Here is a 16,871-nt window from a genome sequence, read left to right as displayed (position 1 = left end):
CAAGGACATGCAAGGGGCTCTTCTCACCTGCTCAATGAGCTCCTCCTCATGCAGCAGGTGGATCTTTGCCATGTTGTACTGCTCCTCCAGAGCAAGGGCAAAGTGCACAATGCTTTGGATGGAGAGCTTCTCCTTCAAGGTGAGAACAATGTCCTGAGAAGGGAAGGCACATAAATGGTCAAACAGAATTCAGACATAGAGCTGCTGAGCACCACTAGCACACCACACAAACATGGATATTTCCAGCCTGTGCTGGCAGCTGTGTGGGACAGCACTGAAAGGGCACTGGCCAGACACAAAATTCTCTGCAGCCAAGAACATGCCTGGTGCTGCAACACAGCATGACATTTTTAGTGCTGTTTCACAGGAAACTAATGCCTATATGATGTACTGCTTATACCTCTTCACTGACCACTTCTGGACCCATCGACCTAGACAAACCACAGAGGTCTCAAGGTTATACAAAGCCTGCAAGTTGATCAGAAGTGAAGGCATGGGAGACGGCAGCCTCTTTGGAACACCAAGCAGAAGCTTGGCAGGTAGCTGCTGTGCCATCCCAGCTGGATGTCTGGGCAATGAAAGAATATGCCAGTCAGGCAGTCAGCAGGATGGTCGTCAGAGCCACCCATGTCCACTGATGCCAGCCAGCTGGTAAGGAAGGGAGTCAAGGGAACTGCAGAGGAAGCACAGATAAAGGGAGGACAACACATTTCAGTAGATCAGGAAGACAAGGTAGGAAAACTACAGCTTGCTGTGGTAAGAGTGTAGTAAGATGCAAACTTCAGGGTATAACAGGCATCAAATCTGTTTCCTAAAGCTGCATGTCCTGGGCTGCTTTACGCAGAAAGTTTTGGGCTTGCAGTTTTTAGTTTGGTGTTGTTGAGCACCTTCTTTCACCCTTGATCCAAAAGTTTGCTGCTAACCAGTCTAGCTTGCTAGAACTCTATGACACCTTTTGAAGAAACTATAGCGAACTTATGAAAAACACTTCTCCCCACCAATAAACAACAACTTGAGAGCATAGTTGCAAAAGTCTTAACAAATTTGGCTGAAAGTGGTGTTTCAATTGTATGTAGAATTGTGTTGGAATACTAAGTGTCATGGAAATGACTAAGTTTATTTTTGCCAAACAGAAAGCATTACATAAGGCTTGACTGAATACAAATTGAAAGACAACTCCTTTGACTCACTCAAACCTCTTGAGGCAAGCATAAATGTTTGACTCATCTCAGCTTTAAGCAAGGATCTCTCAAACAGCAGAGGAACTTCTGAAAACACCTAACTTAGGAAGCATTTTACCCCTTTGAGTGTTTCTGTGATGATTCTGGTGAGGGTTGCACTCAACTCCAGTAGGGAAAAATTTGTTCCAGGTCTGACATGAGCAACTCAAGTCAAACATGAAGAGCTAATCCATTGTTTTGAAATTAATGCCTTGCAGGTTGGAAAATAAGTATCTCTTTATAAATCATCACTCCTTTCCTTACTACTTTCTTGCTTTATTTCATTATTTTCTTTTTCTCTGCCTTGCAAGTCACAAGACCTGCAGAAACTTACTTGAATGAGAGACCACAACAGTTTTGTGAAGTCCAGATGCGCCACACAATAAACTCCTTTCTGAGGAAAGTTTTCTGTGCATTATAAATAAGATCTCCTTGCTTCCCCCTTGATGTTCTTTCAGCATGATAACTCCACAATGCCTGTCCATCATGCATCTTTTCCACAGTAACTGCACTGCTGCAGGATACCATATATCCTTGAAAAAAAATTATGGCCTCCAATTACTGTGTACAGGCAAATCTTATTAACTCCAGCGTAAATACTGCACAACTCTATAGACCAGGCTAGAAAAACTTAAATTTGTAAGCCTGTGTCTAAACACGGCAATTAAGGAAAGTGCTAGATTAATGGCACTGGAGATGAGCACCTTGTATTGTGAAGAAAATTATGGTAACTTGTCTATAATGCCTCCAAGCTCAAGTGATCCTAGGAAGGCGGTACTGCTTTTTCATCTCGAGGGGTTAATCAGTCTTCCTGTCGGCACAGGGGAACATTATCACCAGTGCAGAAATGAGGCACTTTAAATAACTGGCACAAGTGCACTTGCTGAGTTCATGTGATATCCAAACCTGGACTTCACTGCCGAAGTCCCAAGCCAGGAGACTGGTTCTCTCTCTCAGGGATGCACGTTGTCAGTGCTGTATTAAAAAACCTCCTCTGTATTCTTCCGTGTGGTTTCCAAGGAAAGCAACATTTGTCTGGACAGCTGCTGATCTGCCAGTCCCCCACCAACCTGTCCTCTTGGCCCAACTTCAATCACAGTTCGCAAAGCTGTAGTGGTCTCATAGCCAAGTTCCTGCTAGTTCTGTGACAGCTGGTTGCTGAGAAGAAAACAGGGGTGAACCAAAGCAGTGCCTCCTCTGCAGGAAGGGCATGGAAAATCCAGCACGCTCAGCATCAGTCAGCAATCCAGTTCCCACTAGCTGGTCAATACAACCAAGAGGTTGCAAGTTCCACTGCATGCACCTTTGCTACTGGATTGAACTCAGGTGGTGGGAACAAAGACAGACAACCAAGCATCATTACCTTCACTGTAGTGCTTGTCTCAAACCTGAAAGCCTTCGTCTGTCCATTTTCCAAGTATACCTTGAGAACATTGGGCATACAGAGAAGAGAATTCCCCTGCAGAACAAAAGCAACAGCACTAATCCTTGGATGTTAAGCCTCCGGGCACCAGGCTTCTCTGCCTGACGCAGCACATCCCGGTATAAATGGACATCTTTCTCTGCTTTTGCAATACTCTTCTGTGGCACCAAGCTTTATTTCCTGATTATGCTTCTGGCATGGAACAAGGGAAAGAAAGCATTTATAAATGCCTTTATCATAAATTTCCAAGCAGTGCAATAGCTGCACATGGCCCAGATATGCCCACTGTTCAGCTCCCACATGGCGCAGGAAGATCTGGCAGATACTGAAAGCTGAGAGACATCTTGCCAGCTCATTACCAGAAAAGGTCAGATGTCTGCCAGAAAAGACATTGTCCTGTTACTGGGCACCAGCAGCACTAACCCCGACACTGACACTGTCCCACTGGCAGCAGCCATGACTTCAACTCAAAAGCTACCCAAACCCTCCATGCTACCACAAACAGATCTTGCACGCTATGGGAAGGCTGTAGGATTCAGCAAACCCAACTTCTGTTGAGGATTGCCCTAAGATTTGTGACTCTGGGTCTTCCCAAACAGGAGATGGTATCACCAGGGTTTCTTGAGATAGGTCTCAAATGCATTAGACAAGGCAATGACTTCCATAGCAAAAGCACCTCCATTGGATGCTCTGAGAAGGGTCTGGGTTCTTGGTCTCTGTCCTTTTGGGGCTGTCTAGAGCTGCACCTTTCAGCCTCCCACGTTACTCCCTTTGGTAGAGCTCATTTGCACGTTCCTTGTTTTCAGCCTTATTCTTCTTGTTCAGTGCTAAGAAGATTTACTCCTCCACCCCTGGACTTCCCATTCAGCATACCTTTCTTACGTTCTTGGACCACCACATTTTTGCTATCTTAAAAAGTTGTCATGACAGTCTCAAGGCTGAGGATGGAATTTCTAAGGTGACCTCTCCTGTGTTTCATTTGCTGTTCGATACCTTATCAATCTCATAACCATGGTCCCTCTTGATATACAGCCCATATGTCCTGGAAGTACTACCAGAACAAACACAGAATGCTTCTGAATCTTGTTCCTTGTTCCTCCCCTCCCTCTTTTGTGGGGTTCAAGCTGCCTACAGTCATTACTGAGGAAAAAGAGTGAACATTGCCACCATTTCTGAGCCCAAGCTCTAACTCCTTTCTGCGAAGTAGCACAAACACATCACATCTCTGACAGGCTTTGGGTCCTCCACCACTTTCAGAAAAGGGATGCTGGTTTACACCAACTGCACATTTTCTCCGGCAGCTCTCGCACCTTCTGCCTATCAGATCAATGGGGCCTTGTATAGCCAGCACACAGCAAAACTTGAAATCTATATAAAAATTATACAAAAATATATATATATAAAAATTCGTATAGAAATTAAGATTCACCACTCTCCTAGTTAGATCCAATTAGCTGGCCAGAACACCCAGATGGGATTTCTCTCCTTTTGTGCAGGCTCTAATAGATTACTATGAATTAATTTGGAAAGCTGTTGCTATGGCGTAAGCAGCTGTAACCCTCCTGTTTTGTCTAGTGCAAGGCTGATTAACTCCATGTTACAGCTAGGCCCCCAGCTTCTAATAATGACACTGACCTGAGGATCCTGAGGGACCAGTCTCTTGCATATCATCCAGTTTTATGGAAATACATAATAAGTTCGCAACAGAAAATGGAGGCTTGATAGCACTGAGGCTTATTAACAATTTATGTTCCCAGCTTGGAGTTTCAGGTTTCATCTGCAGAAGGCAGCCTCCGAGTTCCTTCCAGTTGCCACAAAGATCATTTAGCAATGCTCCATTAAGATGACAAGAGCAGTATATTTACTGAAACAGGAGGCTTTGCAGTTTTCCAGGGCCCTAATACCCATTTTGGCTGTCTTAATACATCAGTCCACTGAAAGGAAAGCAGTTCTAAAACACTCAAGCACAGTTGCTGCTGTCTATGGTGAATAGCGCTTTTCCAGAAAGAAGTCATAAAATGTGCAACAAATTCATTTACTCTCCCTTTCTGCTAATATTTTATTGTCAAAACAGGGTCCATATCCAACTGGTAAAAAGGGAAGCTAACACCTGTGGTACCCCAACACCCAGATTAATTTCTCTTACCTTTATGTTCTCATTAAATGACTTTGTCCCTTTTCTGCACTTGCAAAGGTATGGTTAACTTTGCTCAGCAGAATATCGGAAGGGGCTTTGTAGGAAGTGCAGAGTACAGCATTCCCTCTGGAATTACCTTCTTCAGGCCTCTCAAGATCTACCTCGCAATCAGTAAGCGAACGGCACAGATCTGAGACCTCCATAAACTACAACGGAGCGCCCAACCTCTGGCTGAAACAGCTCCACGGAAGCTCCCAGGCAGATACTACTGTGACCCTACAGCTATAAGAAAAAGAAGAGACTGCTGACATTTTCATGTCTGGCTGTATCCTATGATCAGCCTTGCCCAAGGCCTCTCAGTCATGTCTGCCTGGGACCATTTCCAGAGCACATTCTCCTCTTCTCTGTTCCATCTCCCAACAATGTAAGGGGTCCAGTATGTGTGTCAGGAAGGGTGGCCCACCTCCCATAATGCTCAGGCAGGACACGATTACCTGTCAGTAAGATCTGAGGGATGTGAACACAGCCCTTAGTAGAGCACAGGCAAGTTGCAGCAGCTCTAGCACATCTGGCAACAACTTAGCAGGAAAGAAAGGATCCCAGAGTCTAGAGAGACTTACTGGTAAACATGTCAGGAGTCATGCCTGACCCTCTCCTGTTCTGGAGAGCAAGCCAGAGATGAAGGAGTCCCAGCATGCCTGGAGTCAGGCACAAGCACCAAAGCATTCACATTCGCAAAACATCGCCTTTAGCCTGGTGCAGGGAGAGAAGAAGAAACACCTGCCACAGGGATGCTCTGCCTGAGCTGGGTCAGGAGAGCTCGCTACCACCAGAGATGGGAAACAAGAGACAGCCCAGAAGGGAAGAAGAAAAGGGCCTAGGGGATGGTTCATCATCACTGCGAAGTGCAAAGCAGCAAGATTGGGTCAGATCTGAACAACTGAACAGCACTCAAGAGCAGGGGACATGAGTGGGGGATTTTGACGACTGAAATTTTTCAGCCCAAAAGGAAAAAGGAAAACTCAATAAAGATTCCCCAGCTGACCCCAGTCCATCCCAATGACACTGAGCTTACTAAGTTACACGGAAATAAAAAGGTATCATTTAAGAGCTGTTTGCGCTTCAGGGAAGCTGCAAGTGTTCTCACTGCTTGTCCTTTTCTGCTACAGGCATATCCATATCTACCCAGCTTATTTGTTCCCAGTGGTAGAAACCCTAAATTTGCAGCACTCCTCCAGTGAGCTGGGATCTTGTTTCACATAAGAACAGGCTGGCTCAGCTTGCAGATGGTCTGTTACAGAGGTAGCTTGAATGCTCTGTTGAAACCTTCTGCAAGGATATGAAACACAACAAGCTGTCACCCTATCACCTAGAAAACATGTCAAAATTTAAGAGCAAAGCAAAACCACCAGTACCAAACTCTCTGTACGCAAAGCTGCCTGAACACTGCTGAGGGCCAGGAAGAGACACCGCAGCTACTTTGGCTGCAAATAAACCTGGCATGGACAGTAGGATCCACCTCTCATCTTCAGTGTTAGGATTTGTCATGCCCAAACTTCAGTCTAAGGTTTACTATGGAGAGATTGGCACCTCACAAGATGCTTGCTACCTCCCACAGCTGTGTAATCCTGGTTTAAAGTTTACCTGATTGTAAAAAGACAAAAGTAGTATATGCAAGTATTTTCCATTACTCTGAGTAAACAAATCAAAGATAAAACCCTCTGGATATCAGCACTTCCCCCCCCCCCCCGCCCCCGCCATCACCTGTGAGCCTAGCAAACAAGCTGGGATTGGATGCCTGGATGCTTATCCAGGGCAGACTAGCACAGAGAGGGTGCAGCCACTCTGTAGGTCCTGGTCATGCTAACCCCAACCTGGCATCTGTCCACAGGACAGACCCGTTTCTTCCCAGCATGCAGTGCCCCCTGCACCTGCTGCAGCCATGCCCCACTGACCTGCGTGTGTCCATTCACCAGCACTTCCTCTGCAAACCGTACTTTCACAGGGTTTGTTTTTAGCCTTGCCCTCTTCTCTGCAGTAAGAAACGATGACTTAGGCCCACCCTGAAAAAATAACAGCACTCAGTCGGCAGCTCAGTCTGTTGCTGTTCCATATGAGAGGCAGAGGAGGCTTGCTAAAGGCCTTTTTGACCCGGGCAGTTCCTGCCTTCTGAACCCAACTCCGGCTGTCCAACAAGTGGACACACATGTACATACTCCTAATTTCACGGCATGATAGCCAGCTACTGTGTTTAGGCAACCCCCCAACTCCTGCAATGAAGTCAGGATCCTGCAGAATGACTGTTAATGTACCAACAGCTGGCTTGCAGTGAGGCTAACAGTACAATAAACTGCAGAGCGCCTTGCAGTGACGGACAACCCACGCACTGTCAGTGCCTCACAAGAACACAGCAAGAAACTTCCCAGCTCAGCTGGGGTTTCTAGAGCATACTCTTCATATTGCAAATATTTAAGAAAACTGCCCAAAAGGGAAAATGCCAACTTGTCTTCGTTGCACTGTTGTCACATAAACGTGCTTTCACCATTACAGGATCCTACCAAACTCCATGTAAGCCTAGGAACCACCGAGGTTTTGTGCCCAAATGTCCTGCTCTGGGAAAGCATGATATTCCCTAAGAAGAAGAGAGGCACTATACCTCAGTATCCTCCTAGACAACTTTGAGGCGGAGCAATCCCTACACTCTTGCCAGAAGCGCAGGTGCCTCCAACCTGCCAAAGCCCCATCTTGCCCATAGGCCATTTAGCGAGGATGGAGGAAGGGAGGCAGGCGGGAGTGTCTGTGTCCGGCCAGCAATCCCTTCCAGAGTCTGCGGGGCTGTAGGGAGCATCACGGCCCACAGCTGCCCTAAGGAGGGCCAAGGGCTCCCGCTTCCCTTCTAGTGTGGCCAGAGCAGCCCCGGCAGAGGGGCTGGTGTCCATCAACAGGAGGTGTTACCTCTCAGCTCTAAGCACAGCTGCCTTCACAGTGGGGCAAGAGCCAACCCCAAACCCAAGATCAGCCTTGGCTGTATTTGGAGATGTCCTTAAAGTGACCTGCAAAGGAAAAAACAAAAATGGGTTTGTGCCCTGTTTGCTTCTCCACAATGCATGAAGGCCTGTGAAGGGTGTTCCAAATCCCATGAAGTTTTCCAAAGCCTTTTCTCTCTGAAAAGCCGTTTCATTTTCCCCCTTTTGGCAAGCATTCAGGTCTTGCATAACTAACTCACTTCTTCCTTGATCTCTACAGACGGATCAAGTGCTGGCAAGAACGACAGCCAACATACTAGGCAAGAGAGATCAGATTCACAAAACAGGGAAGCCACTGTTCGGTGGGTCTTCTTAAAATTGTTCTGGTTACTTTGGCTTTGTGCACATCCACTGAATGCCAACACCTGGGAAACTCTGGGCAGGAAAAATATATTTAAGAGATCTTCTGTTTAATGTACCTTTACTAAGTGGCCAAGAAATCTCATGACCTGAGAGTTCCAGTAAGTCAACTGAAGGAGCCATCATTCTTGTTTCTAAGAATAAATAAAAATAAAAAAACCTCCAAACAAATGAAAAACACTTCCCAAATGCTTTCCAGGGAGAAGCAGGGGGGAAATCCCCCTCAGGCCACTTTCATACATCACGAGAAGCCAAAAAGCACACAAACCCAATTTTGTCCTTGCTTTGCAGCTCAGCTTTTGCACACATTGAAAACCACATGGATATACACGTCACGTTGGCAGCACGTGTTTTCTGGGGAATTTTATGCTACAGAAATGGGCAATCAGCACCAAAGTTTTGTACTAAAACTTCCTTCTATTCCCAAAGTACGATCCACACCCAGGCCCTGGCCCTTAACCAGACACAGCTGGAGAAAATTTTGCCAGCACTCAACAAGGAAAACCTCAGGAGCTTCCAAGCAGCACCTAAGGCACATGTGGGCCTGCAGCCCCAGCACCTGCCTTTCGTGCTCAGGGTGCCTCCATGGCCCAGACAGCCCCAGCACACAGGGAGCATGCCGGGCTGTCCGTGGTGGGCTCGGCCACCACTTGCTGAAGAGATCTGCCTACATCCTAGTCAGTTGTGGCCTCCTGGCCCCTGCGAAGCCTGTGTGCTAGCCCAGCCACCCCACCTTCCCTGAGGGCCATGCTGCTGGGCACGGCCACCTTGGAGCAGTGCCGCAGGGCATGCTGAGAGTGCTGAAGAAAGGCCATTTACCGACGTGCAGCGCAGGACAGTTAGGACGAGCTCGTCACCAGCCTCCCTGCAACAGAGACACGCAGTCAGCCAGGGTCAGCAGATGCCTGTGCCTTTCTCCCCACCATTGTGGCAGATGGTGCCTGTGAGGCCTTTAGCCCCTCCGCCCGCCCCGTGAGGGACCGCTCCCAGCCAGCAAGCAGCAACATGGCGGAGGAAAGAGGGGGCACCCTGCTCCCCGGGGCTGGTCCTGCGGGGCAGGCCCCACTGAGCAAGGCCCAGCTCCATGTGTCAGGCCCACAGGGCCATGTGCCTTCGCCACCCTTGATGAGACCCAGTCCCCGCACCTCCCCTCTCAGCCCTCCGCCGCCTCGTCCCACGGGCCATGAGGGACCACACCTGATGATGTCAGCCGCTCGTTCGACAGACATGTCATCCACTGCGGTAGAGTTTATCCTGAGGAGCTGGTCGCCTGGCTGCAGCTTCCCTTCGGCAGTGCTCCCTGCGGGTGACCAGCACACTGTTAGTCACAGCAGCACCGCGCCGGCAGGCCTCCTCGCACCGGGGACGTTCATCGTCAGCTCCTCACCTCGCCTGGCACGCACCTGCCTCAGCAGCTGTACTGGGTGGCACAATACGAAGGACCCAAAGGACACTGGGCCCTTATGCCAGCTGGTGTACCACTGCCCATGCCCATGCTGCCTCACCTGGGCTCTCCGCCTGTCCCACGAGCTGCCCCTGCACCACAGAAAATCCCTCTTGCGCCATGTCCTTCCCCTTGTCACAGCCGCTTCAGGGATGGCCTGCCTGGGGTGCAGCAGAAGGACTCACAGGCTCTTGGGAAGCCGCAGGAGCACTGCGGGGTAGCAGCACTGCCTTGCCCTTCACCCACCTGCGAGCTGCCGCAGCCAGCGCTTCCTCTCTGCAGGTCTGCACCATGGCCTGACCCTGCGGGTCTCACCCCAGCAGCTGACTGCATACGCCAGCACGCCGCCATCCAGACCAAAGTGCTGCAGCAGTCCTCGGGAGATGTGGGCTGCATTCCCAGCATGGTGACTCCCCTCTGCAACCTGGGAGAGCACGGAGAAGGCCTCCCTTAACCATGCTGTCTGCTGGCAGGACCCACAACAAGGCAAAAAGATGGTTTCTGAGCTTTGCTTTCCAGGAAAGTAGCAGCCACAGGATCCAAGGGGCTAAGGAGGAGGTGTATCTCCAGCCTAAGAGTGAGGAGCACACATTCAGCCCCCGGTTCCACCAGCAGTTGCAACAGCAGCACCCTGTTGAACTTCCCTGCCAGACAGAGTTTGCCCATGCACCCACCTCGCACCTGTCACCTGCCCCTCAAGGAGACCCCAACGCCAGGTAGCGTACATGAAATGCAAAACACACAATCATTTGGAATTAAACATGGGGCTTTTAGCGGTGGGCTCCCGCAGGACAGGACAGCACTTAAAAGGACAGGTTTCTTTGTGCCTCACTTTTAATAAAATGTTGATTCTTCTGATTAGGCAGAAAGAAAAGTGTAACAGAAAACCCCCTTCCCTACTTCCTAGACCCCAAGACTCTCAGCTGATTCAGCCGCATTTCAGTGGGAAAGGGTATAAAGAGAAAATTTCACTCAAAAGCAGTGGGAAAGGACAAGAGACCATACTGTAGTGCCTTTACGCTCAACAGCCCACAAGCACAGGAGCAAGCACTCGGATGGCTCCCCCAGGCAGACAGACAATGCCACAGCCCACAGGAGCAGCCAGAGGCAGAGCTCAGGCCAGCTGTCCAGCCACCCTCCCCACAACACCTACCTGTCCAGCTCAGGCATAGACTTCCTCTGGCTGTCACACACCAACAGGAAAAAAATCAGGCATTTTTGTGTCCCCATTACAAAAATGAAAGGTAAAGAAAAAACAGATTCACAGGTTTTGATTCAACCCCCACCCCGGCACCTTAAAAGCAGAGTTATAACGCTCCTTTTTATAACTGGAGGGGTTGATCTGCTTGACTGAAGCAGAATTTCACCTGGGCTGTCTGTTACTCACAGTGATCCTCTTGGCATTACAGGGTTGTAAGCCCATAGAGCATTTTCAACAACAGATCACTGGGGCCACTGCGGAATAAGAACTCTTTAAGATTAGATGAAATTCTTCCTATGCATTTCAGATGAAACACCGGAAAGAACTTTGCTCTGAAGCAGCTCTTTGCATGCCTGAAGGTCAGCTGTGTCCAAGTGCAGGCAAAGGATTTGTGGTAAAGCTGCCACTGGCTTAGACTTCTTTCGTGTCATCACATTCAGGTAGATGTTCAAGCACTCTGCACGCCACAGGCACACAGCCTTCTGCCCTCAGTATTCAAGGATCACATGCCAACCAGAGGTACCTGAGAAACTCATAATCTTGCAGGAGTTTGTCACTAAGGCTATCTGGGACGACTCAGGCCTGTCACATCTGTGATTGCAGAGAGAAGGAAATGGTGCTTACCTGCAGTGACAGATGCAATCGTAAGAGGAAGGTTTGGACAGATTTCAAAGCCATAGTGATGGAGGATCAAATCTTTGTATACTGTGACAGTAAGTTTGACACGGCTGGCAGGCTGGCCACTGCCATCACTGGTGCTGTCTGTCACAGACACTCTGCCCCTGTGAGACAAGAAGCCAGTGATTAATTAATATACAGTCGGAAGATAATTTATTGAAGGGGCATGGATCCACACACATACACGCCCCTCCTCCCCACTTTCAGTGGGCTGCACCAGTACACAGGGAGGCCAGCACTTCTCTGGGTACCCATGGGTGGCTCTGCACTGTGCAGGCCTGCGGTGATCCCCGAGGCTCCACAGAAAACTGAAGACATCAGAACAATGGCACTAGCTGGTTGTAACCACAACTCTTCCAGCTACCCCAGCCCAGTGGTCACATAGTGGGAGAACTCCAGGTGTGCCCCACAGCAAGCCCCGACCTCCACAGATCACAGCAACACCCTTCTCCAGCAAGGCAGTGAGAGAATTTACAGCTCTCTACTTCTTCCAGGATCCAGTCCAGCTTACTTTTGATTTACAGACCTTAGGAAAGTAAAGCAGCTGTGAGCTGGGCCCAGTCTTGCCCTAAAAACAAGGGCCAACAGCAAGACACAAAGAGGAGTACAACCCCACCTGCAAGAAAACTGTATTTCGCATTGAGTAGTATTGTATTTCTGCAGCTGTGGCTCACAAAACCAGAATGGGTTAAAGCAGGAACCTCTGACCCTGGAAACCAAGGGGGAAGCTTAAAAACATTGTTTTCCCTAGGGATTATTGCATGCATAGTTCCCAAGAGCAACTGAAACAGTGAATAAGATCTGCAACCCCTGACCACCCGTTTGTTGGGAACAAGCTTGTGCTGTCTCTGATCAAAGGTGATCAACAGATATTTCTTTCACAAAAAACATGTTTACCTGGATGCACCGTCCCGAGAGCGATGAAGCCATTTTGCTACCACTTGCTCTATTCTACATGCTTTGCGTGTCTGGATTAAGTTAGCCTCCAAATCTTCCATTTACCTGAAAGGGACAGAAACCACAGGAAAACAGAAATCTTCTAGACACTGTTCAGTTATCAACACCGATTCACAACTCTCCTGTAATAAAGACATCCGTTGGCACCTTGGGAAGACCACATGCTTTAACAGAGGATGTTAATATGTGGAACACTTAATCTGATTCTTCTTGCCCATCCAGTCTCCCCTTGCCTGGTGCTTTTGGTTAGTCCATGTTGGTGGTTATAGCGCGTTAGCTACTCATGGTAGAGAATAACCCAGTAACCTCTGTATTCTTCTTTCCCGGTTTCTGGATCCTGTGATGATATATCTAGTCATGGGAAAGCCCTTCTCTATTTTAATCTGGGATCTCTGAATTGTAAGCTTGGTAACACCCACCTGTACGCTGATCCAAACTAGGCATGCTTCTTCCACTGACCATCATCTCAGGGGCAAGTACACAGCCTTCAGCCTCAGTGGGCCAGACACTTCAGGGCATGGCAGTGACACCTACAGCAAACTCCTAACTGCCTTGGGGAGGCAGAGAACTGGTGTATTCCCTCCCTGTGACAGATTTCCTCTCAGATGAACACAGCCACAGAAATTCTGCAGAGAGCAGTAATGAAGCAAGAAACCGAGTGGCCAGTGCAAGCTGCTACAGACTGCTGTTTGCACTAGCAGCAGCAGTCTCTAAACACAGGTCATAAGCTCAAATTTTTCTCTGATAAAACTGGTCCAGTGTCCTGAAATCCGCTAGTCCTGGAGCTCTGCAAACATACATGGTTCCAGAAATCAGTAAAGTGAGTGGCTCATCCTGGATCTTCCACTTAAAAGCCCTAGGTCAACAATATGAAAATGGTTGCTCACCCAACCTGCTCCTTGTGCGTGTACCCTTTACTGTTGGTAGGATGGTTTTAGTCCTACTGAACTGAAGAACTGCAGCATTAGAAGGGTTTGGTTCTCTAGATAATTCATTGTGACTTTAATTGCACCCAAAAATGTTCCTTCTTTTGAAGATACAATGGTTAGGTCAGCTTCCAGACCCCAAAATGAACCTGCCAGTCCACAATTCCTCTACTAATACAGATAATTTGCCACTTTAACATTGTGTCTTCCTTGATACAGGTGACTATTTCTGTTATTCAGACACTGGAAAGAGCTGTGGGCTGCAAGTAAACCAAACACAAAATGAAACAGAAAATATGTCTGCATCTACAAGAAGCCACGAAGGATATAAACTCTTGTATTTCAATTGCATTTCAGCAAGGAAACAGAATTACTATATCTACCTTTCACGCTGTGTCTTCTGGTCAGCTTGCAAGCTTTGTAGGTCCTGAGGTCCTCCCTTGTGTCTTCTGCTCAGACAGTAAGTTCTGCACATTGGGGACATTGTCCGTTATGCTGAGACAGTGCAGAGGACAGCGGACTGCTGGTCCATAGCAGGAGCTGTATTAGAGAAGTATTAGTAAGTTAACTTCAGATAAAAGAGAGTTAGTTTGAAGCTGACAGAAATGAGGCACAGAACATTCTGTCTGCACATAAACTGGAACTCTCCCCCCAGCACCCTCCCAGCTCACAACACTCCTCCCGACTCATCTTTTCCAACAAGGATGAGAAGACATGACCAACATTTGTTGATGTCTCTTTCCCTCCCCGGAAGCTATTCTGGCCCATTTCAGACTGGTGTAGCAATGGACAGAAAAGAGGGGAAAGGACCACAAAATTCAGCCCTCGGGGAGTTCTTTCTGTGCATTCTCTTGGCTGCTCTTTCTTATGCAACACAATTCAAAACTGCTCCTTCAGCCGCAGTGCTTCTGTATCTGCCTCAGAGCTGCATCTCTGAATGAAAAACGAGTACCCTGGCAATCAAATGGTGTTTTCTGTATTGTAGGATGTGAAATCTGCTCCCTTTCCAGAAGGTGACTGGGAAGTAACCACAGAACAAGTAGAAGCATAGAAGTTCTGCAGCCTGAAAGACACAGATAGAACATGTCAGACCAAGGCCTGAGCAGTCATTGTCCATGCTTAGCGTGCTCCCTTTCAGCCCCAGCATTTCACTGCTTCTGACAGTCAGCTCCATAGACACTTGTGCAACAGTATGGCTGGAATCACCTTCTGACTTTGACTTCATCTCTCTTCTCAGTAGCATAAAGGGCTTTGGCTTGCCTACATTCCTTCCAACACTCTAACACCTCACTTTGAGCCACGGGAAAAGTCCTTCTTGCAGCTGGTCCTTCATCCCAAGAGGCTCTCTGTTTGGGTGCCTACAAGTCACCTGCTTCAGCTACTGATGTGCTGAGATTAGTTGTTCTCTGGTGCTTTCTCACTACCTCCATGTACAGCTCCACACTCTAACACTGCTCCGTACCTTTTACTTCTTTGCAGAAAGTCAGCCTTTCTTTTCTACGCTTTTGCTGTGCTTCACAAAACGCAATTTCTGGACAAAACCTCTTAACCCGCAGGAGGAAAAGCCTGAGGAACAAACATAAATGCTGAAAAAACCCAGATGCAATACTAAGAGAAAAAAACGCACAATGTCCTTTAATAAACCAGAATGTTTGAGCCAAACAATAGGTGTCTTAGAAGAAGCAGTTTTGGTAGGTATTTCCCTATAACAGAGCAAAACACAAGGCAGCAGCCTTCTTTTTCACGGTGTCCCCAGGGCAGACAGCACCCACACATCCACTGAGTAGGACAGGACTACTCAATCTTTTGCACAGATCCATCATGCGTTGTGCAGCTCGCACCACCTCCTTGCTTCAAAGACGTCCTATGAACCCTCCAACCTGAGTCCTTCTCCCACCTGCCCTTTCGCAACTATTTTTGAGCCAAGCCCTTAAGCTGTTGAGCACATCACTAAGCAGCCTGAGTGGGCTAGGATCCTAATACACAAGGATCCCTAAACTCTGGCAGAGGAAATTAAGACTTGTCAGGCATTTGTGTGGCTAACTGACCCATTCACGTGGCCATTGCTTGGTGTGTCAGAGGAAACCTGGGTGGGTGGTTCTGGCTCTTCAGGAACAACACTGACTTGAAGATCAGAACCTTGGGAAACCTCACAGCAGGTAGCCACGGGGCAGTGCAACTGAGAGCAGTTGTGGGTAAGTGCATTGTCACCTGCATGGAGGGAAAGGACACAAGAACTACCAGCCTTCACTGTCTGTGCGTCATGCACATCTACCACAGCAGCGAGAACACTGCTCCCCGCCAGCCTCCTGTTCCATAGCCTCCCCTTCAGCCATTGCAGTGGCACAGAAGGCTGCAAACAAGGATAACATAGATGTGACCTCACCTCACTCAGTTCTTGCCCACTCCAAAGTGGAGCAGAAAGTCGGTGGCAGCCCATCATACAAGGAGAGGAAGCCATTGATAAATGGGTGCCAACTGTGCAATCAGGCAGAAAGCACCAAATGGAGGAGTACTCAGCCAGCTAGCTCAGATTTGACTGGCAGGAAAAAAAACAAAAACCAAACCCACTTTCAAGGAAAACATTTCACATTTTCTCATGTCGTTACATGGAAAGTATTAACTCATCAAACTGAAATTTTCTGATGGAAAATTTTTTTCTGCTACTTTTCAAACTGCATTTTTGTTTTAAAGTGTTCATTACCATCAAAATGTAGCAGCAACAGCAGTAGTGAGAATCAGCCGGTTTCCTCCACTCACTGATGGCAGAGAACTGCAGGAGTAGAAATGGTTGCAATAAGCTGTCATAAAACACCTCTGGATGTGGTCCACCCATATCTTCACTCATCTGGGCTTTTGGAAACATCTTTCTAAGTACTTATTGTAAAGGATGCCAGACAGTGGTGAGCAATCTCAAGAAAGGCAATAATAAAAACCAAAGAGTGTATAATGTGCCATTCCCCCCGATCCTCAAAGTGCAGTCACAATAATGGGTACTGACAAAAAGCTGTGACACTTCAGTGCTCCTCTGGGTGAACAGAGGACTGTGGCTCGTGATTCACTGCCCATGCAGCAAGCCTTCAACATACAAACCACAGCGCATGTGGCCAGCAGCCCTGCAAGGCTACAAAGAGTACAGGGGTTTGAGGGAACACAGTCCTTGCTCTTTTGCTGCAATTTTTTCCCCACCGGCACCTTGCAAGAGCACGCATTGCTGAGACCGCACTAGGCCGCAATCCAGACTTCCTCGGAGTAACTAGCAGACAGAACAAGGATAACCGAGGTTATCTTCAGGATATTCAGCATGGTTGCTTTTCTTATACAGGTTTTTGATTCTGCCAGAGACATCAGGCAGGCCACCTGAGAGCAACCAGAACAAGCAGCCTGGGGGGGAGCACACAAGAGGACACCATGGGCAGGCAGGTCATTTTTCAATGACTATAGCTTGTTAGGGAGGGATGAGACCTGTCTAGAAGAGACAAGGGACTCTTTGGCAGCA

At 48.1% G+C, this 16,871-nt stretch overlaps 1 protein-coding gene across 16 annotated transcripts in view; it reads right to left on the bottom strand.

Annotated features, from left to right (window-relative positions):
* LOC130141956 (FERM and PDZ domain-containing protein 1-like) overlaps positions 1 to 16,871 on the bottom strand; it is a 60,048-nt gene that overhangs the window by 10,726 nt on the left and 32,451 nt on the right. For 6 of the 16 annotated variants that reach the window (XM_056323270.1, XM_056323260.1, XM_056323275.1 and 3 more), the window contains exons 2-9: positions 13,756 to 13,912; positions 12,387 to 12,491; positions 11,436 to 11,593; positions 9,364 to 9,466; positions 8,986 to 9,031; positions 6,736 to 6,843; positions 2,584 to 2,679; positions 28 to 153 (exon numbers count right to left, since the gene is read on the bottom strand). In XM_056323270.1, the coding sequence (XP_056179245.1) occupies positions 28 to 153; positions 2,584 to 2,679; positions 6,736 to 6,843; positions 8,986 to 9,031; positions 9,364 to 9,466; positions 11,436 to 11,593; positions 12,387 to 12,487 (738 nt within the window). In that variant the 5' untranslated portion in view covers positions 12,488 to 12,491; positions 13,756 to 13,912. The other 10 variants (XM_056323262.1, XM_056323261.1, XM_056323265.1 and 7 more) reach the window with 10 other exon arrangements.

Source organism: Falco biarmicus, chromosome W (assembly GCF_023638135.1).
Source record: "Falco biarmicus isolate bFalBia1 chromosome W, bFalBia1.pri, whole genome shotgun sequence".
Classification (NCBI taxonomy): domain Eukaryota; kingdom Metazoa; phylum Chordata; class Aves; order Falconiformes; family Falconidae; genus Falco; species Falco biarmicus.
The sequence above is the reverse complement of the archived record's forward strand: the minus strand, read 5'-3'. Positions and strand labels throughout refer to the sequence as shown.